Source organism: Dipodomys ordii, unplaced genomic scaffold (genome assembly GCF_000151885.1).
Source record: "Dipodomys ordii isolate 6190 unplaced genomic scaffold, Dord_2.0 Scaffold9, whole genome shotgun sequence".
Taxonomy (NCBI): Eukaryota; Metazoa; Chordata; class Mammalia; order Rodentia; family Heteromyidae; genus Dipodomys; species Dipodomys ordii.
In genome coordinates this window covers 6493677-6515737 of record NW_012267225.1, presented here as the reverse complement: position 1 = coordinate 6515737, position 22061 = coordinate 6493677, and the positions used below count along the sequence as shown (strand labels likewise).

General features: G+C 46.9%; 1 protein-coding gene across 1 annotated transcript in view; it reads right to left on the bottom strand.

Annotated features, from left to right (window-relative positions):
• Positions 1-22061, bottom strand: part of Dip2c (DIP2 disco-interacting protein 2 homolog C (Drosophila)) — a 121183-nt gene that overhangs the window by 7801 nt on the left and 91321 nt on the right. The window contains exons 27-34 of the mRNA XM_013009225.1: positions 21751-21872; positions 20567-20678; positions 20366-20475; positions 16703-16833; positions 14461-14629; positions 12864-13034; positions 4483-4544; positions 1964-2021 (exon numbers count right to left, since the gene is read on the bottom strand). Of these exons, the coding sequence (XP_012864679.1) occupies positions 1964-2021; positions 4483-4544; positions 12864-13034; positions 14461-14629; positions 16703-16833; positions 20366-20475; positions 20567-20678; positions 21751-21872 (935 nt within the window). The remainder of the gene's footprint in view (positions 1-1963; positions 2022-4482; positions 4545-12863; positions 13035-14460; positions 14630-16702; positions 16834-20365; positions 20476-20566; positions 20679-21750; positions 21873-22061) is intronic.

Genomic DNA, 22061 nt, shown 5'->3' with positions numbered 1-22061 from the left:
TATCCCAAAGCGGGAGAGAACACAGGTCTTCTGAACATCACTAAAGTGGCAATTCTGAAGCCTGGTGTGCTGTGCATGCCTGCAATCCCAGCTATGCAGAAGGCCACAGCTAGGAGCCTCACAGTCCAAGGCTCGCCCTGGGCAGAAGCACCTCAAGAATAAACTGAAGCACAGAGGGCTGGGGTGCAGCTTGAGTGGCAGAACGACTGCCTCGCGAGCACGAGGCCTTGGGTTTAAACCCTCAACTGTCAGAAAAAAAGAGGAATTGTGAAAAAAATTAAAAAGATTGAAACACATTAAACAAGCTGGATGCTTTGCTTTTAAAATAGACATGTTCCATTTTCCCATGAATTTTGTGTGTGTGTGTGTGTGGTCCTGGACCTTGAACTCAGGGCCTAGGCACTGTCCCCGAGAGCTTTTTTGCTCAGGGCTAGCACTTTACCACTCAGCCACAGCTCCACTTCTGGCTTTTGGTGTGTAACTGGAGAAGTGTCTCGCTGACTTTCTTGCTGGGGCTGGGATTTGAACCATGATCCTCAGGTCTCAGCCTCCTGAGTAGCTAGGATAACAGGCACGAGGCACCAGTGCCCAGCTCTGCCATGACCATTGATATGAATGCAATGAGGGAAGGTGACAGGGTGACATGTATGTCCGTCCTCACCTTGGGGATCACAGGGAGGAGTGGGCAGGGGCGTGAGGGACAGCAGAAGAGCCGTGTTGACTCCTAGTGCAGGCTGGTGTGTGTGTGTGTGTGTGTGTGTGTGTGTGGCTGTGACGGGAAGGGGCGTGCAATGACACCCACTGTTCTCCATGGGATGCCCACGGGGATGCCGGCCCAGATGAAGCCTGCACTGCACCAGATGGTGGCATTCTCCTCAGGGACACAGAAGTCCGCTGTGTGGTTTTAGCGGTGGTGGAGTCTGAACGGGGCAGTGGTGCTTGCCGTGGGAGAACCGGTGCAAGAAGCACCCTAACTTGCTGGTGTTCAGGGAGAGTCTACAGTCCCAGCACACAAGACGCTTCTAGAACTGTCAAGTGGAGAGAGGTGCTGGCCACTGGGCCAGCTAAGGAAACAAGCCTTCATTTGGGCGAAATAGGTTGCCTGCCCTTTAGGTCTGTGGAAAAGATAAGAAATGCAGCAGGAACTCCTAGCTGCCATCTGACAATCCCCCTTCCTCTACTTCTGTATCAGTAAACACCCTGATTTTCACTTGCCTACCAGATGTTCACCATCAATGTCTCAGTTTACAACCCACCTTTTAGCTACATGTGAGCAAGTGACTAAATTCTGCCCACTTGGATTTAATTGTAAAAGAGCTAGGGAACCTTCCCTATGCTTTGCAAGCTCTGTCTCCAGTGTTGTTTTTTCTCCTGCTTGCAGGAAGCAGACACTGGAGACCTGAGGTACCTTTGCAAATGGGAGGCATGTAGGGACAGGGTGTCTGGTGGATTTGTGAACTCATTGATGCCTACATCCCAGCTTTGCATCAGAAATCATCTAATGTAAACATTATTATTTCAAATTTCATGGCCCAAAGAAATCATCTAAACATTATTATTTCAAGTTTCATGGCCCAATGGTTCTGACAATATTTCCTCAAGGAAATTTTCTTGGGGAGATTTTTTGTTGTTGGTGGTGGTAGTCAGGGGGCTTGAACTCTGGGCCTGAGTACTGTCCTTGAGCTCTTCAGCTTAAGGTGAACACTCTACCACTTGAGCCATACTGACACTTCTGGTTTTCTGAGTGGTTTACAGGAGATAAAGAGTCTCACAGACTTTCCTGCCCAGGCTGGCTTTGAACCGCAATCTTTAGATCTCAGCCTGAGTAGCTAGGATTATAGGTGTGAGCCACTGGCGCCTAGTGGGGAGTAGATTTGACAGAGCACATGTCTTGGCATCTCACATCCCACGCACTGCCTGCCCCACCCTGCTGGAGATGGGAGCTTCCTCCCTGGATACTTACCTTTCCTGACTCCATGAGAGGCAAGCTGTGGGGAGACCCCCTTTCTACCAGCCGGACTCTGCAAATGGAAATGTACACCGTCAGCAAGCAAGTCTGCAGGACCTCTGTCCCCTCCTGCCGCCTTCTGAATGCAGGTGTGTTTTCTGAGGGGAAGACGTGTCTTCCCACGCCACCTCCCCTTCAAACCCCACTGCCCACAGCTCCAGATAAGTCTCCTTTCCATGCCACCATGTCAGTCTTTTCTGCGTTCTTGTGGGTGCCGCACCATCATTAACAGGGGGACTCAGAGGCCCAGAGCGGAGGGACCCAGCCAGGCCTGCGCACAGCGAGGCCTGCACTCAGCCTGTCTGTGCCTGGGTCCCGGCCATGGGCAGCTCAGCACAAGGCCCAGCTGTGCCTGCTGCAACAGCTCCAAGCCGATGGGGGTTTGAAAGCTGGACCATCTTTCCTGGGAAGATGTAGCAGGCTTCATGGAGAAGTCAGCCTCTGTGTGTGTGGGGGTGTTATATGTCAGTCGGGTGGGCTGCACCTGACAGTGGGACAGGTGCGGTGTGGTTGTTTGTATCATGGGAGGCAGGCAGGAGGAGGCCTGGCAGATGGAGGAGGAGATTCTGCCAAGGGAAGCTGTGCAGCCAGAGGAAGGCCGAGGTCTCTGAGCGGAAGAAGAGCATGTCTACATCCTGGGGAAAAGTGAGAGGTTGAAGGGGAGAGTGGGAGTCCCGGGAAGGTGCCCACCTCAGCCTGAAGTGCTGGAGAAGGGGCCCACCTCAGCCTGAAGTGCTGGAGGAGGGGCCCACCTCAGCCTGAAGTGCTGGGGGAGGGAGCTGCAGTGGCAGAGAAGGGACAAAAGGTCACAGGCCACGGCTTCTATTTATTCTAAGTTAAACAGGTAAGAAGAAGGAGAAGGAGGAGGAGGAGCTGGTGGTGGAAGAGGACAAGGAGGGGGAGAGGAGATAGAGGAAGAGGAGGAACAGGAGGTGGTGGTAGTGAAGGGAGAAGAGGAGGAAAAGGAGGAGGAGGAGGTAGAGAAGGGTGAGGAGGAGGAGGTGGTGGTGGTAGAAGAGGAGGAAAAGGAGGAGGAAGAGGAGGTGGTGGAAGAGAAGCAGGAGGAAGAGCAGGAGGTGGTGGTTGTGGAGGAGGAGGAAGAGGTGGTGGAGGAGGAGGCGGCAGAGAAGCAGGAGGAGATGGTGAAGGAGGAGGAAGAGGAGGAGGAGGAGGAAGAGGGGAAGGAGGAAGAGGAGGAGGAGGAGGTGGTGGTGGTGGTAGAGGATGAGGGGAGGAGGGGGAGGAAGAGAGGGAGCTGGGTCCGGCTGCAGGGCCACTGGGCCATGGGAGTAAACTACAGATGTGAGCGGCTCCCCAGGGCCTGGTTGGCCTGCTTTGCCAGAGGATTCTGGATCCTTCTAAGCCTGAGCACCTCAGAAGCACTGGAGCTAGTGCTTCCTTCTGACTGCCCACCCGGTCAGGGAGGGGCAGGTGGGACTTCTGCTCCTGGTCACACGGTAGCTCTCAGTGGCAGTGCTGGCGGGTGAGCAGGTATGAAAGAAAACAGTGTATGGGCCGGGCGCCGGTGGCTCACGCCTGTAATCCTAGCTACTCAGGAGGCTGAGATCTGAGGATCTCGGTTCAAAGCCAGCCCGGGCAGGAAAGACTGTGAGACTCTTATCTCCAATTAACCACCAGAAAACCGGAAGTGGCGCTGTGGCTCAAGTGATAGAGTGCTAGCCTTGAGCTGAAGAGCTGAGGGACAGCACCCAGGCCCAGAGTTCAAGCCCCATGACAAAAAGAAAGAAAGAAAGAAAGAAAGAAAGAAAGAAAGAAAGAAAGAAAGAAAGAAAGAAAATAGCATGTGGGACATAACATAACAACACGCTCCCGAGAACCTGCTAACAACAACTGCATGCCAAAGTCTGCGCCTCACACAGACACCACCAGGCGTCTCCACGGCCGACAAGTGTGGCATGGCCAGTCCAACTAAGTGTCTGCATAGACACAGCGAAACCCTCCTCTCTCCTGGGCATCTCAATCGCTTCTCTTGGTTGGGGCAGAGCTTTCTCCAAAGATAATCTCATCTTGCTTGCTTCCCTGCCTCTCCTGACCATCTGTACAAATATGCACCAAGAAAATAATTTTAAGGCTTGCTAATGGACAGTTAGGAGTCTGGAAGGAGAGGAAACCTGGCTTCCTGGCTTCTAACCTTTCATACAAAGTCCTGCACAACACTGTCCACTCATGTAGAGAAATGTAGGCAGAAGGTTGACATTTTACGAAGTGTGAAAAGGCACCTGACCAAAACGGCCAAAGGAAATAAAGACCCCAGCTCCGTGGTGGCAGCTGACGGTGGCGGGTCAAGCCACTTGGGGAGTCACAGAGGGCTCAGGAGCAAGCAAGTTTTCATCTGCGAAGTCTGAGTTGGCATGGCCAACCCTACCACCCCCCCGCTCCCGAGAGCCATGTGCCAGGCAGCTGCGAGAGAAGAGGACAACGAGAAATCCGGCCATCACGCCCGCCTGCCATACCTGTCGTGCCTCAGGGCTCTCATGTCAACGTAGACGGTGGTGGGGTCGGGTCCTGATGTGCCCTGAAAGCAACGACACAGGGTGGTTAGCTCAAGCTGCCTGAGCTGGTGAACAACAGTGTAGTAAAACCTTAAGCTGGAGAGATGAGAGGCCAAAGCTAAACACTGCTCAGACCACACCACACTAAGCTACGCGCTAACCTCCGTGCGAGACCTCAAGTGTTCAAAGGCGGCGCCGGCTGCCTGGACCCTGCCTCTCACGAGTGGACTCCCAACCCTCACACATCTGCAGATGAGGCCAGCCCCTCGGCAGGCTCCGCCAGATAAAAGGCTGGAATTGTGGGGAAAGGTCGGCTGGCAAGGGCAGACTGTCAAGGACAACCCTTGCAGGGAGACATTTACTACATGCTTCCAGAAAGGTCTATTTTTAGAGACGCAGATAAGGAGGCAGCTGGGTGACATGAACTGGCAGCTCAAGGAGAGAGATCTGAGAAGTAACTGTTTCGTTCCTGGTGTTCTACATGTGCTCTGCTTCTTGCTATTTTTGTCCCTGACATCCTTCGGGAGGCTGCATGTTTATCCATGCCAGCTGAGCAGAACTCTGGTCTGAGCTCCCTGACCTTATTTAACACAATAGTCCAGAAATCTTATCTTGGTGCCACAAATCCCTTAAGAAGTAGGCCGGGTTGACTTCCCTCCAGAGCTTTCTGTCCATGTCAGAGCAGTATGGTTGAGGCTGCCTGACAGATCGATCCCTTTCACATACACTTTTTTCTTTTTTTGGTTGGTCGTGGGGCCTGAACTCTGGGCCTGGGCGCTGTCCCTCAGCTCTTCAGCTCAAGGCTAGAGCTCTACTTCTTGAGCCACAGTGCACACTTCCGACTTTTTTTGCTTATGTTGGTGCTAAGGAACGAACCCAGGGCCTCATGCATGCAAGGCAAGCATTCTACCCCTGAGCCACCTTCCCAGCCCCTTTCACATATATTTATTAGGAAGGAACTACAATACCTTGGTTAGAAATAGAGGGGACCGACAATTAATTGAGATTCCAAAAACAAAAACTTTTTAAAATTTATTTGGACTACACTAATAGTTTTCAGGTGAAATCTCAATGTTGAACCCGAAGTGTGTTTAAATTATAAGGATAAAAATAAAGTCAACTCCATAAAAACATGCTATCAGAAATCCTGGCCTCTGGTATCTCATCACCAAGATGGAGAAAAGAATAGCACATGCAAACCAGCTCGAAGTGGTGTATATGGCGACACAAAGCTCAGGACATTCTTTCTAGCCTACGGCTGATTATTCAGTGAAGCTGTGCTAAAGATGAAGACCGAATGAGGAACTGATCTGATGTTCTGAGTGGTGTGAGACACGGAACTATAGGTGGTCAATTAAAAATTAAAACAAAAGGGGGGGTGAGGATGGGGGGCTGGGAGATGGGAAGGGATGGGAAGGGGAAACAAAGGAGGACGCATCGATGCTTGATAAGAAATGTACTCATTATCTTGCCCATGTAATTGTAACCCCTCTATACGGTATTTTCACAATAAAAAAATTTAAAATAAAAATTGAAAAAAGCAAACCAGAGAATAGGTCAGAAGAAGGAAAGGATGGAGTATGGAAATGAGCCTGGACTGGCCAGAAACCCACAGACCACATCCAGTGGAATTACAGCATCTGCCCCGCCTGCGCCAGCCCTGGGTGGTGTGGACCCTGACCACAGGGTCTGCAGGGCCCTCATCCATCTCTGAACTCAACTTCCAGCCTGCCACAGTGCTGGAGGTGGCAGGTGGAGGTGGGTCGGTGGGAAGGAAAAGAGACATGGTGTGATGAACAGAAAAATCCCCTACCTGCTCGGCCTGCGTCCACAGCCTGTGGGGCTACAGCAGCGGGGGGTGGGAACAGAAGAGAGGAAAGAACACCAGACCAACAGAAACCAGACAGAGAGGACACACACAGACACACACAGAATGACCCAACAATTCAAAATGGGATGGGGGGGAGGATGGAGAGGACAATGCAGAAAGCAGGAAACAAAGTAAAAGAAGATCAAAAACAATGTCAGATATGGAAAGCATTAAAAGTAAACAGTGTACCGTTAAAGGTGGAAAAAAAGACATCAACTTATCCATAGAGCAAAGAGATCAATAGGTCAGAAAAGAGTCATAGGTCACTAAGCGTGGACACATACACGTCTGGAGATTTTTTTTTTTAATCAGGTGGTTTTACTAGGTGGTATTACAGACAGTGTGGTTTTATGGTGTTTTCATCTACTTTCTTTTTTTTCCCCCTGAGGAATGTAAAACTTGTTTTATTGGTTAAGTTCACTGACCTTTTATCTTCATGTAAACAGCTCAACTTTCTAAGACCATGGAAGTCTAGATGATTTTATCCTAAAATGTGGGTGCCCAGCCCTATGCATCTATAAGACTAGGTAAAAGAAAAGTGGCGAGAGTTCACGTGAAGTCCAAGGGACCCACACTGAGCTCTCACCCACACTGAGCTCTCACACATAGCAGCTCAGCGGTGAGGCGCACCCTGGGGAGAATGCTGTCTTCATCATCACAGCTGTTTGCCCCAAACAGAGACACATCACCTTCCATCTCTCCCTCATTACCTCCATGTTCCCGCCTGCTACACAAGCCATGGTGGGAAAAATCCAGAGAGCAAACTCCTTGGATGCAATGTGTTTTCCCCTAGGAAAACTTGGGTATCTTTTCCAAATATTCCCAGGTACGTACAGAACATGGAAGAATTTTCTAGCTGGACACTTGAATCAATGTATAATTGTTCTTTGTGTGTCTGTCCTCAATGAAGACAACTGGCAGGCAGACACCACACACCACAGCAGCCACAACAGCAGAATTCTTACAGCTGCATTGTGTTAAGTAACAAAGCCAAAGTGAAGAATTACCACTACTCCAAAGTACAAAAGCAATGGTACTTAAAAAAGGCCAGCCAGGGAAGAAAGATTTACAAAAGACTCTATCTCCAGCAACTAGCAAAAAGCTAGGCTGGAGGCCTGGCTGAAGAGGCTGAGTACCTATCATGAGCAAGCAAGCTGAGCAAGAGTACAATGTGCTCAAGCTCTAGAGCCAGCACAAAACCAGACAACCCATCAACCAAATAACCCTCCACCTCCAGCCTTTTCAATACATTTGTGTTTTGCCCAAATTCAACTTTTGTTTCAGTGGTTGGTATTAAGCATCTTGGCTGCTTTAGGACTAAGTCATGGCAGGTGACAGACTTTCAGGGAAAGAGGGGGTTCTGATTATTTGGTTCAGGAAAGATGAAAGATCCAGATCCTTTGCTGGACCATGCCATTTACTGGCAAAGAATCAGCTTTTCCAGGGAACAGCCAGATAAGACTTGCTTGCTTCCACAGCATTTTATTGAGATATAAAGCATGCCTGTTTGTTTCTGGATTGTCTGTTTCTGCCTTTAGCCAAGTAGTGGTGAAAAGAGTTCATGAATGGCTGAGCCTCAGCTCCTGTCAGTCAGTCAGTCAGTCAGTTTGTCTGTCTCTCTCACCCTTTAGGAAAAGTGCCTACTAGAGGCTCCAGTTCTGGGGACTGCTGAACCACACCACAGCAGGGCAGCGTTCAGACCGTAAGCAGCACGGATGTTTCTGTGGCAGCTGCTGAACTTCAAAGACGCGTGGCAAGCTCAGATGCACAGACTGAAACCCAGAAACTCTCCCTAGAGGTAATAAGGAACTGTTTGTTCATTGTGAGAAGAGCTAGACAAACTGAAGGAATGTGTGAAGCCATAGCACCATTGTGTCCTGGGACCTTAAATGCTTTCTTTCCCCCAAGCTGGTATGGGGCTTGAACTCAAGGCATAACTGACACTCGACCACTTGGGCCATGCCTCCTGCCTGGCATTTTGTTGGTTAAGTCAAAGGCTTTTCTGCCTAGGCTGGCTTTGAACCATAATTCTCCAGGTCTCAGCTGCTTGAGTAGCTAGGAGTACAAGCATAAGCCACTGGGGAGCAGCACACCCCTCTGGTTAATCCACTGTTCCTGAGGGGACTGGTGGAAAAATACACTCATCCAGTGGTGGAGCCAAGAGTGGAAATGTGTTTAAAGCTGTCATGCCTGGAGCCTAACACATCTGCTATCCAAAAACACAGATAGATGAATGATCAGCATTCCTCTTTTCTGTCCTTTGTCCCTAACTTTATAGTCCATGGTAGTAAACTTTGTAATTTTGTCTATAGCTTACAGAACACCAGTGATGTCAGCAGAAGTCAGCTAGAAAACCCCGACTTCAAATTGATCACAGTCACTCAGAAACTCCGGCTCATCTCCTAGTTTGAGTCTGTGAATGCCATGCTGTGGTGGCTTGTGGGTAGGTTGTGAAGACAGGTAAGAATGGGGTTGTGTACTGACCCTGGACAGCCAAAGGGCAGCCAAAGGGGTGGGCCGGTGAGCCTTCTGTTGTCCTTTTTGGTCAACAAGCATCTGAAATCTTTTTCTATACTAGGGAACTCTCTCACTTCCTGAGTCCAGGGTGAATGCAGACCCCTTCTCTGGGGAATAAGTATGCTGGAAGCGAGCCTGGGGGAGATCCCCAAACCACAGCAGGAAAAAAAATGGTTCTCTCATTCATGATAGTGCAAGCGTGTGCACAGCAGGCAGGTGGAGGGGAAGCTGGGAGTTGGGGAGGAGAGAGCTCGGGGCCAGCAGCCAGCTGAAGACATGAAAACACAGGGTCCTGTCTCCTAAGGACACGATGGTGCAGGCCTAAAACAGGCCAGGAGAGCCCTGAGAGTGTGCTCACGACACCGGCAAACTTACTTTTCTTTACAGGCTGCTTTATTTGTTGCTTACAAATTACAACCCTGATTGATGCACCAGGTAATAAGGGAATAGTGGGCCCTTAAGCTTGAGTATCAGTTTTTTCATTATCTGAGACAACATATATCAATAGAAGAGGGTGTAAAAGTTTCAGCTGAGTATGATCAATTCTCTGGAGTGCACAAAAATCCCCAGCGGCATCTTATAGTTATTCTTGCTTCCCTCATCTAAGTGCAGTGTACAGGGAAACCAGTGAGTTTGAGAGCTGGAATTAATGAAAGCCTTATTGCAACTATTTGTTCTTAGAGTTTAAGATTTATATTGCCTATCTGAGCCTTCCACGTGGTTTCTTTGTAACAATCAATGACTAATTCCATCACCAGAGTGGTTGTATTTCTCTTTCACTGGGTGAGTGTCAAGATCTAGGGCTGATTAGAACTGTTACAATTGATTGAAATCTACAACGTTATTTATTGCAAAGCATCTTCTTTGTCACTCTTTTTCTATATAATAAAAATCAAAGTTCTTGTTTAGTTTTTTTTCCCCTTAATTAAGAAACATCTTTTGGAGAACAGAAGATGTCTCATTTTATCTTTCTTTTTCTGCTAGAAGGAAGGTTACTTCTCTGTTGATTCCAACTTTGAACAGTAATTGTGGCTGGAGGAAATGTCTTTCCAATGAAGGTTAACAAACAAGTGACACTACTTAATAGTACTAAGAAAAAATTTATGTTAAAGTTAATTAAACCCAGAAGTCATAATTCGATCTTCCCAATTGTCCACTTTAATCATAGCTTTACAAACTGAAATTGACTCACTTTTACAGCTCAATTCTGGGACGTGTCATTCGTGAGAATAACAAATGATTCATACTTGTAGATTCTTTCTGTTTTAGTTCATAGCTTTGTCAATTAGGAAAGTTTACTTAGTTTTTCTGGGCCTACTTTTCTCATCATAAAATTGACTAAATTTTATACTTCATGACTAAGGAAGAAATAACTAACTTTTGTATCCAAGAGCCAACACACTGGTTAAAGAATACATTGGCAGAATACATTGGCTTTTGTTTTGTCTTCAGTGTGTATGTTTTTTCTCTTCCATCCAGGTCTCTTGGACTTCATGTATGGATTTGTGATTAACAGTAAACCCTGATCTTCATTTGCAAGGAAGAGTTACAAATAAAGATCTGAACTTTTTTTTCCCCATGGTGATTTATATCATAAACTCATTTGCAGCATATTCCACACAATCAGTGAATGCTCAGGAGTGCTCTATAATTTTATTTTTCTCTCAGTCATGGGGCTTAAACTCAGGGCCTGGGTGCTGTTCCTGAGCTCTTTTTCACTCAAGGCTAGTACTCTACCACTTGAGCCACAGCGCCACTTCCGGTTTTCTGGTGGTTCATGAGAGATCAAAGTCTCACGGCCTTTCCTGCCCAGGCTGGCTTTGAACCTCCATCCTCAGATCTCAGCCTCCTGAGTAACTAGGATTACAGGCGTGAGCTACCAGTGCATGGCTTGTGCCCTTTACTTTTTACACAGGTCACTGGGCCCTAATCAAGTGAGCATTTAACTTATGCAATGAATGTGCATATTTACATGCCTGAGACGGGTGATCACAGGAATCCGGTTTTAGCACTTGATGGAATGCACTCCCACCCAAAGGTGGCTAGGTAACTGTGTGAGAACGTGCTGGACCTGGAGGAAGGTCCTTGGTAAGAATGCGCTTGCTGACAGGGCTGCTCACCACGTACAAGAGACAGGAGACAAATCTATGACACAGAGATGCACAGCTACAGGTCTCAGAGGGAGGCAAAGGCTCGCAGCCAGAGGAACTGAAAAGGTTTCAGAGAGACGGAGAAGGAGCCTGCGCTCCCTGTGAAGGGGGACTGAGGGACGTCTGCTCACTAACTAGCAACGTCAACTCTGGGTTTAGTAGCCATATTGTGGGATTACTTCTACGAAAGAATGTTACTATCTCTTATTAGAAACCTACAGCTTCATTTTCTCAGCAAGCACGGATATTTATTAACTATCTCCAGGGCACTGAGGACGCCACCGTGAAGGAGCTGGCATTTCAGGCACCTCCTGAAAAGACCTATTCCCCAACTTCATTCTTGAATGTCACCTGAACCAATCTGCTTACTTTCTGAGTGTATAATTGTCTTCTATTTGATGTTTTCCTTCCCTGTAAGCCTTCTTAAAATATTCTAGATTTAAATGGATAGACATAAATGAAGGATAATAAAGAGTAAATAAATATATCTATTCTATTTTTTACATTTATATAAGGCTTTAAGTTTGTATAACAAAATGGAGAACTTTGTTACCTGTTACCACAGGCTAATATTATTATTAAAGTTAATATGGCACATACCCTCTGCTTCTCCCCCTTTACCCCCAACAATTTAGAAAACACAAAAGTAAGCATCACTTCAGCTGTCATGCAATTTCTCCTTGAATTTCTGACCTGTTTCCACCAGGGGGCCCAGTTAAGAGAGGAGACAGGAAGAGACTCCCATCCTGGCTGTGTCAGGGAGGAAATGGATACATGAACATGGCTGAAACAATGTGAGGGGCAGATGCAGATGACCCCAAGCATTAGAGGAGCTGATGTGGTAGGATAAGCTCAGTTCTTCAGACTTAGGAAAGGGTACTAATTTCAATCATAAGGACAGATTTAACTGGGTCTTGAGACAAATTTATTAGCTTGTAATTTCTTTGTAAATGGAGCTAATTTGAGGAGAAGAAAGACTGAAACAAAATACATGCATATAAGATTTTGTTTTAAAAAAAAATAAAAAAGCTGTTTGGCCAGGCACCAGGCGCTCACACCTGTTGTAATCCTAGCTACTCAGGAGGCTGGGATCTGCGAACTATAGTTTCAAGCCAGCCTGGGCAGGAAAGTCTGTGAGAGTCATTTCCAATTAACCAGCAGTAAACAGTACGTGGTGGTGTGGCTCAACGTGGTAGAGCGCTAGCCTTGAGCAAAGGCAGCTCAGAGACAGGGCCCAGTCCCTGAGCTGATGTCCCAGGACTGGCACCAAAAACAAAAACAAAAAGACGTGAAAAGAAAAAAGTAGTGAAGAGGGTCAAAAGTATCCTAATGTAGGAAACAAATTTTTCTTTGCCCACTGCAAGGCCACTCTGAGACTCGCCTCACTCACATTCCCGGAGTGCAATGTAGCTTTGCAATTTTAGGTTAGTGTGACAAAGTAAATTCTTCAGTCTGATGAACATTGTGGAATTCTCCCTCCTGAACTCCTGTCTGTGAAAGAGCGAAGTGTGGAATCTCTCACAAAGTTGCACAGCAGAGGTCTGCAGAAGTGCCACTCCTACTACAAAGATTAAAAAAACAAAAACACACCAGAACAAGCCTAGGAAAGCTAGTTTTGAAGAATGGATAGGAATATAACTTAAAAAGAAAGGATATATGCATCTACCAATCACAGCATTTAATTAAAGAACGTAGCTAGGAGTCAGCCAAAGAAAACAGTGTGAGCAGGTTTGCCCTGTACACCTGCTACTAAAAACAGTTGTCACTGTTGTCACTCAGCTCTGACTAGTTTTCACGAACCTCACCTGTAAGCAAATCGCCAGGTTCACTCTACAGCCAAAGGAAGTGCTCACAGCCCGTGGGTGGAGGCCCAGGTCTTTAAACAGCTTTGAGAAAGACTGTGTGAGAGCAATTCTGGGACGTTCTTCAGCCACCACCACACATGTCCTTACTCGGGACAAGTCCAGTCCTCGTGCCTGGAAGGAAGCACAGGGTCACCAATGCAGCCTCACGTGCCTGTTATGCTCACCTGTGTGAAACCAGAATCCCTTCACCCAGAGCAACGGCAACACAGCAACACTGCCCCTCCTCTGCCCGCCTGCGTGTCAAACGATTCCGGGATGCTGGTATTTTGGCACAGAAAGGGTCCACTGCAGTAAGAGTGGTGAAGAGAAAAAGGTGAGAAAGACCAGCTTCCTGGGGAAGGAGCAGCATTTGTGGGCAATCCTGAGAGCACCCATGTACAAGAGAAAGGAGGAAGCCACATGCTAAAATCTAGGGATGGGGCTGGGAAGGTGGCTCAGTGGTAGAGCACTTGCCTTGCATGCATGAGGCCCTGGGTTCGATTCCCCAGCACCACATAAGCAAAAAGAAAAAAAGCCGGAAGTGGCACTGTGGCTCAAATGATAGAGCGCTAGCCTTGAGCTGAAGAGCTGAGGGATATCGCCCAGGCCCAGAGTTCAGGCCCCATGACCAGACTCCCCCCCCTCCCCCCGCAAAAAAAATGTAGGGATGTTGAACTGAAATGTGCTAACAACTTCATACTGGCAGCTCTCCACTGACATCTCAGGGCACAGGAAAGGTCAAGCTAAGCTCTCCTTATCAAGTGCATCTCAGTTTCTACAGTAAGTGTGTCCTTAACCACATCTCAGCATCTGTACCATACACAGTCAGCTGAGCCAAGCCGGAAGGATCCTGGGAAAAGGAATTCAGCAAGTCCACACAAACACTCACAGTGGTGAAAGCTTGTGCGTTTCAGCTGAACTGGAGAAAGACTTGCTGACAGAAGGGCCTGAATGCGGTGGTCCAGTGAAAATGGTGTCTTAAGTAAAAGTAGAGCTTTTAAGAGAGGCCTTAGCCTAACCAAACCATCAGTCCCTCAAGTGTTCAAGTACTTGAATGAGGAGGACACACAATTTATGATAGCCTTTCTTTTTCCCTTCCCTTCCCTTCCTTTCTTTTTTGTGCAGCTGAGGATTGAATCCTTGGCCTGTACACAGTAAACATGGTGCTTTAGACACATGGATAGCTTTGGCTAGCCTTCAAATTAGGGTCTGCCAGGAACATCAAGATGAACAGCTAAATTCAAACCTTTCTAGGTAAACACCAAAAGTTCCTTGAAAATTTTAACTCATCAAGCAGGGGAAAATTTGGATCTTTCAAGCCGATCTAGTGAAATTTAAAACTTTTGCATATTTACACTCACACATATTACTATTTGTGGCAGGCAGAACCATTCACTCATGCTAAAACAAAGGCAGCTTCTCCCAAAAGTGATCTGTAAGTCTCAGGCAACAGATCATAGAAGGATGGTCCTGTGCTGGCCTCTCCCAGCCAATGTCCCCTTTGGGACCAGAGTGCCCGATACACACCTAAACTGAGGCCAGGAGCACAGCTACTCACCTTGAGGGACTCTGTCTGTGAGCCCAGGCCCTTGGTGCAGAGCTCCATCACGGAGTAGGAGCAGAAGGTGTCCCGGACTTTGTACTGACTCACGGCGAGGAGCCACAGAGCGGGGTTGGTCTCCAGCTCGGAGGGCGGGATGAGGATGGACTGGTGCCCCGAGTACACACTGCAGAGGCAGAAATGGGGGTCAGGGCAGGTGAGCAGGAGGGGTGGGCAGGTTAGGGCAGCGTTCCCTTGTGGGAAATGACTTCCCACAGGCCTCATCGTGTGTCAGACACAGACAGGACAACCAACTCTAAAAAGTGAGGCCACATTGCTGAAGATATTCTGGAAAGCAGGGAAATATTTTACCAAGCCATTAGCATTTTCAACAATCACTGGAAGCATCTAACAGCTGTGATGCCCTTGGGTTTCTCTCAATGCAGCTACATTTAATGAACTCTACCCTCTTCTTGGTAAAAATCACAGGAATCACTTTTCGGTTCAAAGTCTGCAGTTAGAATGGGAACGAGCATAACATGGACTCTGCCCATGGTTAGCTTTGTTTTGTTGGAACAAAGCCGTTGCTCATTTATTTAAAAATTGTCTCTGGTGGGGGGGAGTGGGGAGGCTGGGAAGGGATGTGAAGGGTAAACAAAAGGAGGAGGCTGCAATGCTTGGTAAGAAATGTACGCATTATCCTGCCCATGTAACTGTAACCCCTCTGTACAGTATCTTCACAAATAAAAAAAAAATTGTCTCTGGCAGCCTTGGGCTACAGTTTGCGAGAGACACCATGGAATGAACTGTTAAGCAGCCAATGAAGGAAATGGGTGTCTATCCCTAATTTAGAAAACTGACATCCAGAGCAAAAGGAAGAAAATTAAGACAATTAAGACAGTCCTTCTTGGTGACTGAATCCTTCTTGGGGTCTGAACTCAGGCCTTGCACTGGCTAGGCAGGTGTATCACTTGAGGCATGCTCCTAAATTTTTTTTAATGTAGTTATTATTTTTTAAGTCATGACTGGAACTCAAACTCAGTACCTGCCACTTTTGCTCAATGGCTAGCACTCCACCAACAGCCACACCTCCAACTCCTCCCCGAGTTATTTTTGAAGTCAATTTTTTCCCCCCACACTGACCTAAAACCTGATCCTTCTCTTTATACCTCCCAAACAGCTAAAATGACAGGTATGTGCCACTAGGTTTGGCTTATTATTTGAGATGAGAGCTCATAAACATCTTTGACCCTGGTTGACCTTGAACCTTGATTCTTCTGACCTTCCCTTTGTGGGTTGCTAGCGTTACAGACATGAGTCACTACACCTGCCTTGGTTCAATCTTTTAAAGTTTTGATGAGTATAATCCAAACAGAGCATTAAAGAGAAGAATAATATACTCATTCTTTAATTTTATCATCACATGATAGCCCATTTAGAGAAATAAGAAAAAAATGAAAGACTCCAAACTGTAATTATGTATAAAAAGTGGATTTAAGAATATTTTACAAAACTACACCTTTAATGTTCCAGTTTATTACTACATAGATTAATAGATGCCATTATAATAAATACACTAGATAATGATGTAAAACTTAAAAGGATTTCTAAGCTGTATCAAAGTTCATAGATGAACTAGCATACTTTTATCATAACAGGATCCAACTGGTTAAAGGCATGTAAGAAAATTCAATGAATCTTCAAAATCTATTTCTAATAAGATCTTTTGCACAGAAAAATAACATATTCTTTTCAAATAACTAATGATTACAAGTAACTTTCTACCACACAAAATTTGTCTGAAGTCTGTAAAAGTAGCCTTTTATCCTAATATTCTTTCATCTCAATCTGAGGGGTATGTGTGTGCACATCCCAGAATTGGGGCTTAAACTCAGGGCCTTGCACTGTTGCTTGGCTTTTCTGCTCCTATACAGTGTTCTACTACTGAGCTACCTGTCCACATCAGGCTTTTTGCTGGTTATCTGGATATAAGAGTCTCTTGGATTAGGGTGGTCTGGCTTCAGACCAGGATTCCCAAATCTCAGCTTCTGAGTGGAAGCACAGGCTGCCAATACCCAGCCAGACCTGAGGTTCTTTACATTATTTTCTTTCAAGCTTTCTGGTGTTTTGTGTACTTGCTTTCTTTGTAATTACATAATGATATTCCTCAAGTGGTCCTCTAAGACGCACTTTAGGTCTGGATGCAAACCACTTCCTTAGCTCCAGGAATACTGTGAAAGATCTAGAAGAGGGATCTTACCTGCAGAGGCACCAGAGGACAAACCCAAGCCCACAGTAGGGGTCCAGACAGATGGCCACTTCTCTAGAGGGGTAAAGCTCACACTGCAGCTTAATGGAACGGCAGAAGGCACTGGTGGCTGCGTGGGACATCTGTAAGACAGGTAGAAAAGGGGTGTGGAGGCTGACACCAGGTCCATGGAGGCATTGCTGCTGCTCCTAGGAAGCCACCAGCATCGCGGACACCATGGTGTCTTGGTCAAGGGTTCAAAGGCGCATGGCTGCAGGCTCTCACCATCTTCCCAGATTATCCCAATCTTCTAGGGCCTACCAGCTCCAGCAGCTGAGGTAACAGGGGCACTGTGCTCTGCGCGGTGGCTAGACAGGCAGGAGCTCCCGTGCCCCTGCAGCTGCCTGTGCAGTGGGCTAAGAGCATGTCACAGTTCACTCCACCTCTGCAGGGGGAGACTGCCCTATTTTTGTGCACAAGGAACCCCTCACCTTAACGTTCAGGAAATGGGAGGCTCAGAGAAGGAAAGAATGTGCTGACGGAAGGAAATGGAACGTGGCCTTCCTGTAGCAAGCCCGATGCTCTGCCTGCATGGTGGCCACCCTGCCAGGGGGCAGCAGCTGAAAGCCAATCTCACCTGCTAGCACTCAGGTGAGGGCCAAGCTCTCCCCTCTTCCCAGCCCAGAACAGACACCAATAGGAACTAAGGCGCACTCTCAAATAAATAAGCCTGCCTCATTCATGATTTCACTATGCACGGTTTTGCCCAAGCACTCTGAAAATAAATAAAAGAGATCCAAAGATGTTTCAAACAAAACCATTTTAAATTCCTGCATGTGTGTTGTACAATTCAGTGAGCCCTGCATTATCGGTCTGCATATTTTATTATCTTTAAGTAGTTGTACAAAGCAGCTGCCACTCACAGAGGCAGTTGATGAATCCAGGGCACCCTGATCATGGTCCCCCCTTTCCACACTCTCACCCCCTCCAACCCAGCTGTCCCTTACATATCTTAATTTTAGGTAGAGCATTGAATTTTTTGCCATTTAACCAGCAGATCATGTGCACAAAGCATCTTGATGTGCGCCATCTTCCCCCTCTTCCCCCCACCCCTTCCCTCATGTTTCTCAATTCTGTGGTATAGATAATGAATTCCTGTCCGCATTCTCCCCACTTCCCTTTTCATTCTTTACCCCTCTTCCCTTGGTCCCTCTCTCCCCTCTTGCAAATACCCATTTCCCAATATTGTCTGCTTGGGCTTTGACTTAAGTCTTTTTAAGGATTTACAGGATTTGTGCTTTCCACAGAGTCCTGTGTTACTGTCGGTTGTGTTCAATTGTGGTGTGCTCTGCTTGAGTGGCCCCTGCCCTGGATGTGGTGAAAACTGACCTCTGAAAAAGTGGTGCCAGAAGCAAGGTAAAAGTGATTGCGCCGAATCTTAGTAAAAAGGTAAAACGTTAGGTGTGCTGAAAGGTGGCATGTTTTCAGCAAAAGCAGGGTGGCATTGTGGGAAAATGAGGCAGTGTCCGTGTGCAGTGCTGAGCCCTGTACCTGAACAGGGCCTGCCACACACCGGCACAGCTGCAGCCTCCTCCACAGCACTTAAGTCTCTTTGGAATCTGCAGAGGGTGACCCAGGGGTTCTGGACTGCATGTGTCTAACAGAGTCAGTGTTCTTGTGGCTTCTATCCAAACAAGACCAAGAGAAGAGGTGACGTAGAAGCAGCACAGAAGACAGCACCAAGTGCCACAGTGTAAAAACGTGTCACAAGTTTATCTGAAGCATCAAGTCCCCCTGTAAGAGGACTGATGCAGAACACTGTAATAACAAGGAAATGTAGCCTAGTGCCTGGTTTTCAATTCATCCATCACTCCAGCAAGAGATGAGAGACCCTGGGAACAGGCAATCCTTCCACAGCGAGACAGCAAGGCACTGTTAGAAGCTGGGCAGGCCCAGAACGCCCTCCAGTCCAGATACCTCACTAAATTCATTACAGGATAATCGGCACAATTCTCTAGATGTGAGACACAGTTCCTTCTAGCTGGCTTTTGGAGCCACAGTATTTTCTGAAAGGGGAAATGACCACCTTAAGGTGGTTAGCCCAAAGCTAATCCTAGATGTGATAACCTTTATCAATCTCAAGTAAATGTATATTGGGGATCTTTTAGGAGCCTCTAAAGTGCAAAGTCATTCTTTATTATTATTACTATTACTATTATTATTATTTTGGTGATCATGGGGCTTCAACTTGACCTGGGCACTGTCCTTGAGCCTCTTTGTGCTCAAGGTTAGTGCTCTACCACTCGAGCCACAGTGCCACTTCTAGCTTTTTCTGGATATAAGAGTCTCATAGACTTTGCTGCTCAGGGTGGCTCTGAACCATGATCCTCTGATTTTGGCCTCCTGAGTAGCTAGAATTCTAGGCATAAGCCACCAGAACTCACCTAAGGTCATATTTTAAGTAGATAAAATGATGCAATTTAAACAGATAAATGCACAATCCTGTCTTATATGAAATTGGACATTGCAAAGCCATTGAAGAGCAAAACTTTTATGCTCTGTAATCAAGTGATGTTCCTGAATAAAAGCTGAAATTAAATAAAAAATCTTTTTTAGGTAAACTACATTTTTAGACAACCCAAGAGACCATAGATTCCATGCTCCACAGACATATGCCAGATAATACCACCTGGATCCTGTGCCTCTTAGCATTTGAAGCATATGGATTTTCATTAACTGACATCATAACATATTTTACTTCAGGTATTCATGAAGTTAAATAGTCAAAAGTTAAAAAAAAACACCTTTTATAAGTTTGAAAGAAAGTCTAGCCATCCAGTTCTTTAGAGTTTCAACAGTGTATAACTCAGATGAAGTGGGATCACCAGGAGGTGATAAACATAGACCCCATCCCAATAAAGTATAAAAACATCTTTGCTGAATCAGGATTTAACATGACAACTCCCACTTCCGTACACTGGGAAAATGATCAAAAGAATGCAGCAAGAGGCTCGAGAATAATTTCAGTACTAGTAACTAAGTCATCTGGTTTTGAAAATGTTTCTTTTCAAAAAGCTTTCGAAAAATATTTTATTTAAAACTATAATTTTATTAATCTATATAATATTTCAAATTCCACTGAACAGCAGATAAGAGTCTGAGAACCAAGTGAAATCATGAAGGCCACATTTCCCAGTCTGACTCAGAGGCAGAGACACTGAGGACAAGGTCTGGAGGCAGAGAAGCTACTGGTTTAGGGTGACACAGTACCTGGACATCACCTGAGCTGTGAAGAGCCTAATGCTGCCTTAGTATTTCTGCTCTTCAATACGGAAAAGGATCATTGCAGCTACACATACTGAGCAGCAATCTGCAATGAAACTTCCATGTGCAGAGATTTAGAAAACAGAATTTGAGAGACAGTAAGAAAGGAAAACATATGCACAAGTCTATTACGGATGAGGAAGACTGTAGCAATGTAAAGAAATTACTTAGCCTCATGAACTACTGACATTAGAGCCAGGTCGCACACACGGCAGCTTGCTTAGAAAGCATACGTACTCCTCTTTCCATGTGTCACCACAGTGTAAGGACACGAGCTGACAGTCGATGCATGGCCTGTCGGTTGGACTTCACTATTCACTAGTGTTTGTGTTGCACAGACCCACTGCTCACCTTTACGCCAGCTAGCATCCCAGTTGTGGACACACTAAAGTCAAGGTAGGCCAGTGTGTCTGGGTTGGAAGGTTTGTAGATCTGAGCCGGCCTCTTCTTTGGCAAATCATCTGGTGAAGAAAAGAATCTATTAGTCTAGCTTCCCTAATAATCAAGGGCCACACAAGCAAGTGCACGTATCCAGCATGCTCAAGAGCTGACCTGTGTCCAGGATGAGGGGCCACGTCCTGACATCTACAGCCGCCGCCGCCTCCCTGGACCGTAGCAGTTTACAGATTAGTTGTGTGGTCATCAGACAGGCAGAGCGGCTCACCTGGGGGCCAGAGAGACAAAGATGGAATGAAGGACTGTGAACCTGGAAAGACAAATCTCTGCTGTTTTTCACACATGTGCCTCATGCTCAGCATCTACACTGAAACCACACAGGTTAACAGGAGGATCGGATTCCTAAGGGCACAGCTTCTGGTGAGGAGCAAAGGTGCCGGATGGCGGGATCTGATCATGGATGCCACAGGTACAGCACAAGCCACTGAAGACCCTGTTCCCGCATGGCCTAGGGTGGAGATGCGCCTGGTCTCATGAGCACATCCCAAAAAGAGCATCAAAACCCCATCATAGGTGTCGCACAGCTGGCCACCAGGCTCACGTCTGTCATCCTAGCTACTTAGGAGGCTGACATCTGAGGATTCTGGTTCAAAGACAGCCCAAGCATTATCTCCAACTATAACCAGTAAAGAACTGGAAGTAGAGCTATGGCTCAAGTGATGGAGTGACAGCCTTGAGTGAAAAAACTAAGGGACAGAGCTTTGGCCTGAGTTCAAGCCCAGCACTGGCATACACACATATGTCACATACACACACGTGCCACATGTATGTTGAGATGCATACATATTTTCTGTCCTGATCATCTACCACAGAAGTACTCCAATATGACTTCAAAGGGTCTCCACTGGGTGACAGGACACTGCCATTCTCTGTTCAAACTAATTTTGCTTCTCATGGCTCCTCTTCAAATAGGGGAAAAACCCATCCTCCATTTTCCTTTGGTTTTCTTGGTTAGGTACAGAGGGAAGTGCTTCGTGATGGCAAGGCTGGCCTCTCCAGAGAGCTGCCTCCTCTAGAAGACCTTCAGTGTCAGTGCACAGCAGCCCCTGCTGACCCCCCCCACCTCCCTTCCAGGCCTCACTGAAATCTGGTTTAGGAAGCTCGATGAGAAGCAGCTCCTAGGCTCCCTGGAGGTGGAGACCATTTCCTCTCCCATCACTTCCACTCTATGCTCACAAACTCAGCAGACAGCAACCACCCTCGGGGGCTTCAGGTCTATGACCTGCAGCGCGACCCAGAGAGGTGGGGGGAAGGCACCCACAGCCCTCCAGGTGTAGTACCTCCACAATCATCTTGACTGTAGGCAGCGTCGTGGCAATGTTCTGGGGGTGTGGAGGCCGGACGGTTATTGGCACACAGCCTGCATACAGGCAACCATAAAATGCTGCGATGAGGTCTATTCCTACAAAGGAGGAAAACAGAAATTCTTAGTTGAGGCAAATACATTTATGTGTGTGTGTGTGTGCGCGCGCGCTGCTTCTGGGGCTTGAACTAAGGGCCTGGATACTGTCCCTGGGCTTTTTCTGCTCAAAAGTAGTACTCTACCCCTTGAGCCACAGCTCTACTTCCAGGGTTTTTAAGGTTAATTGGA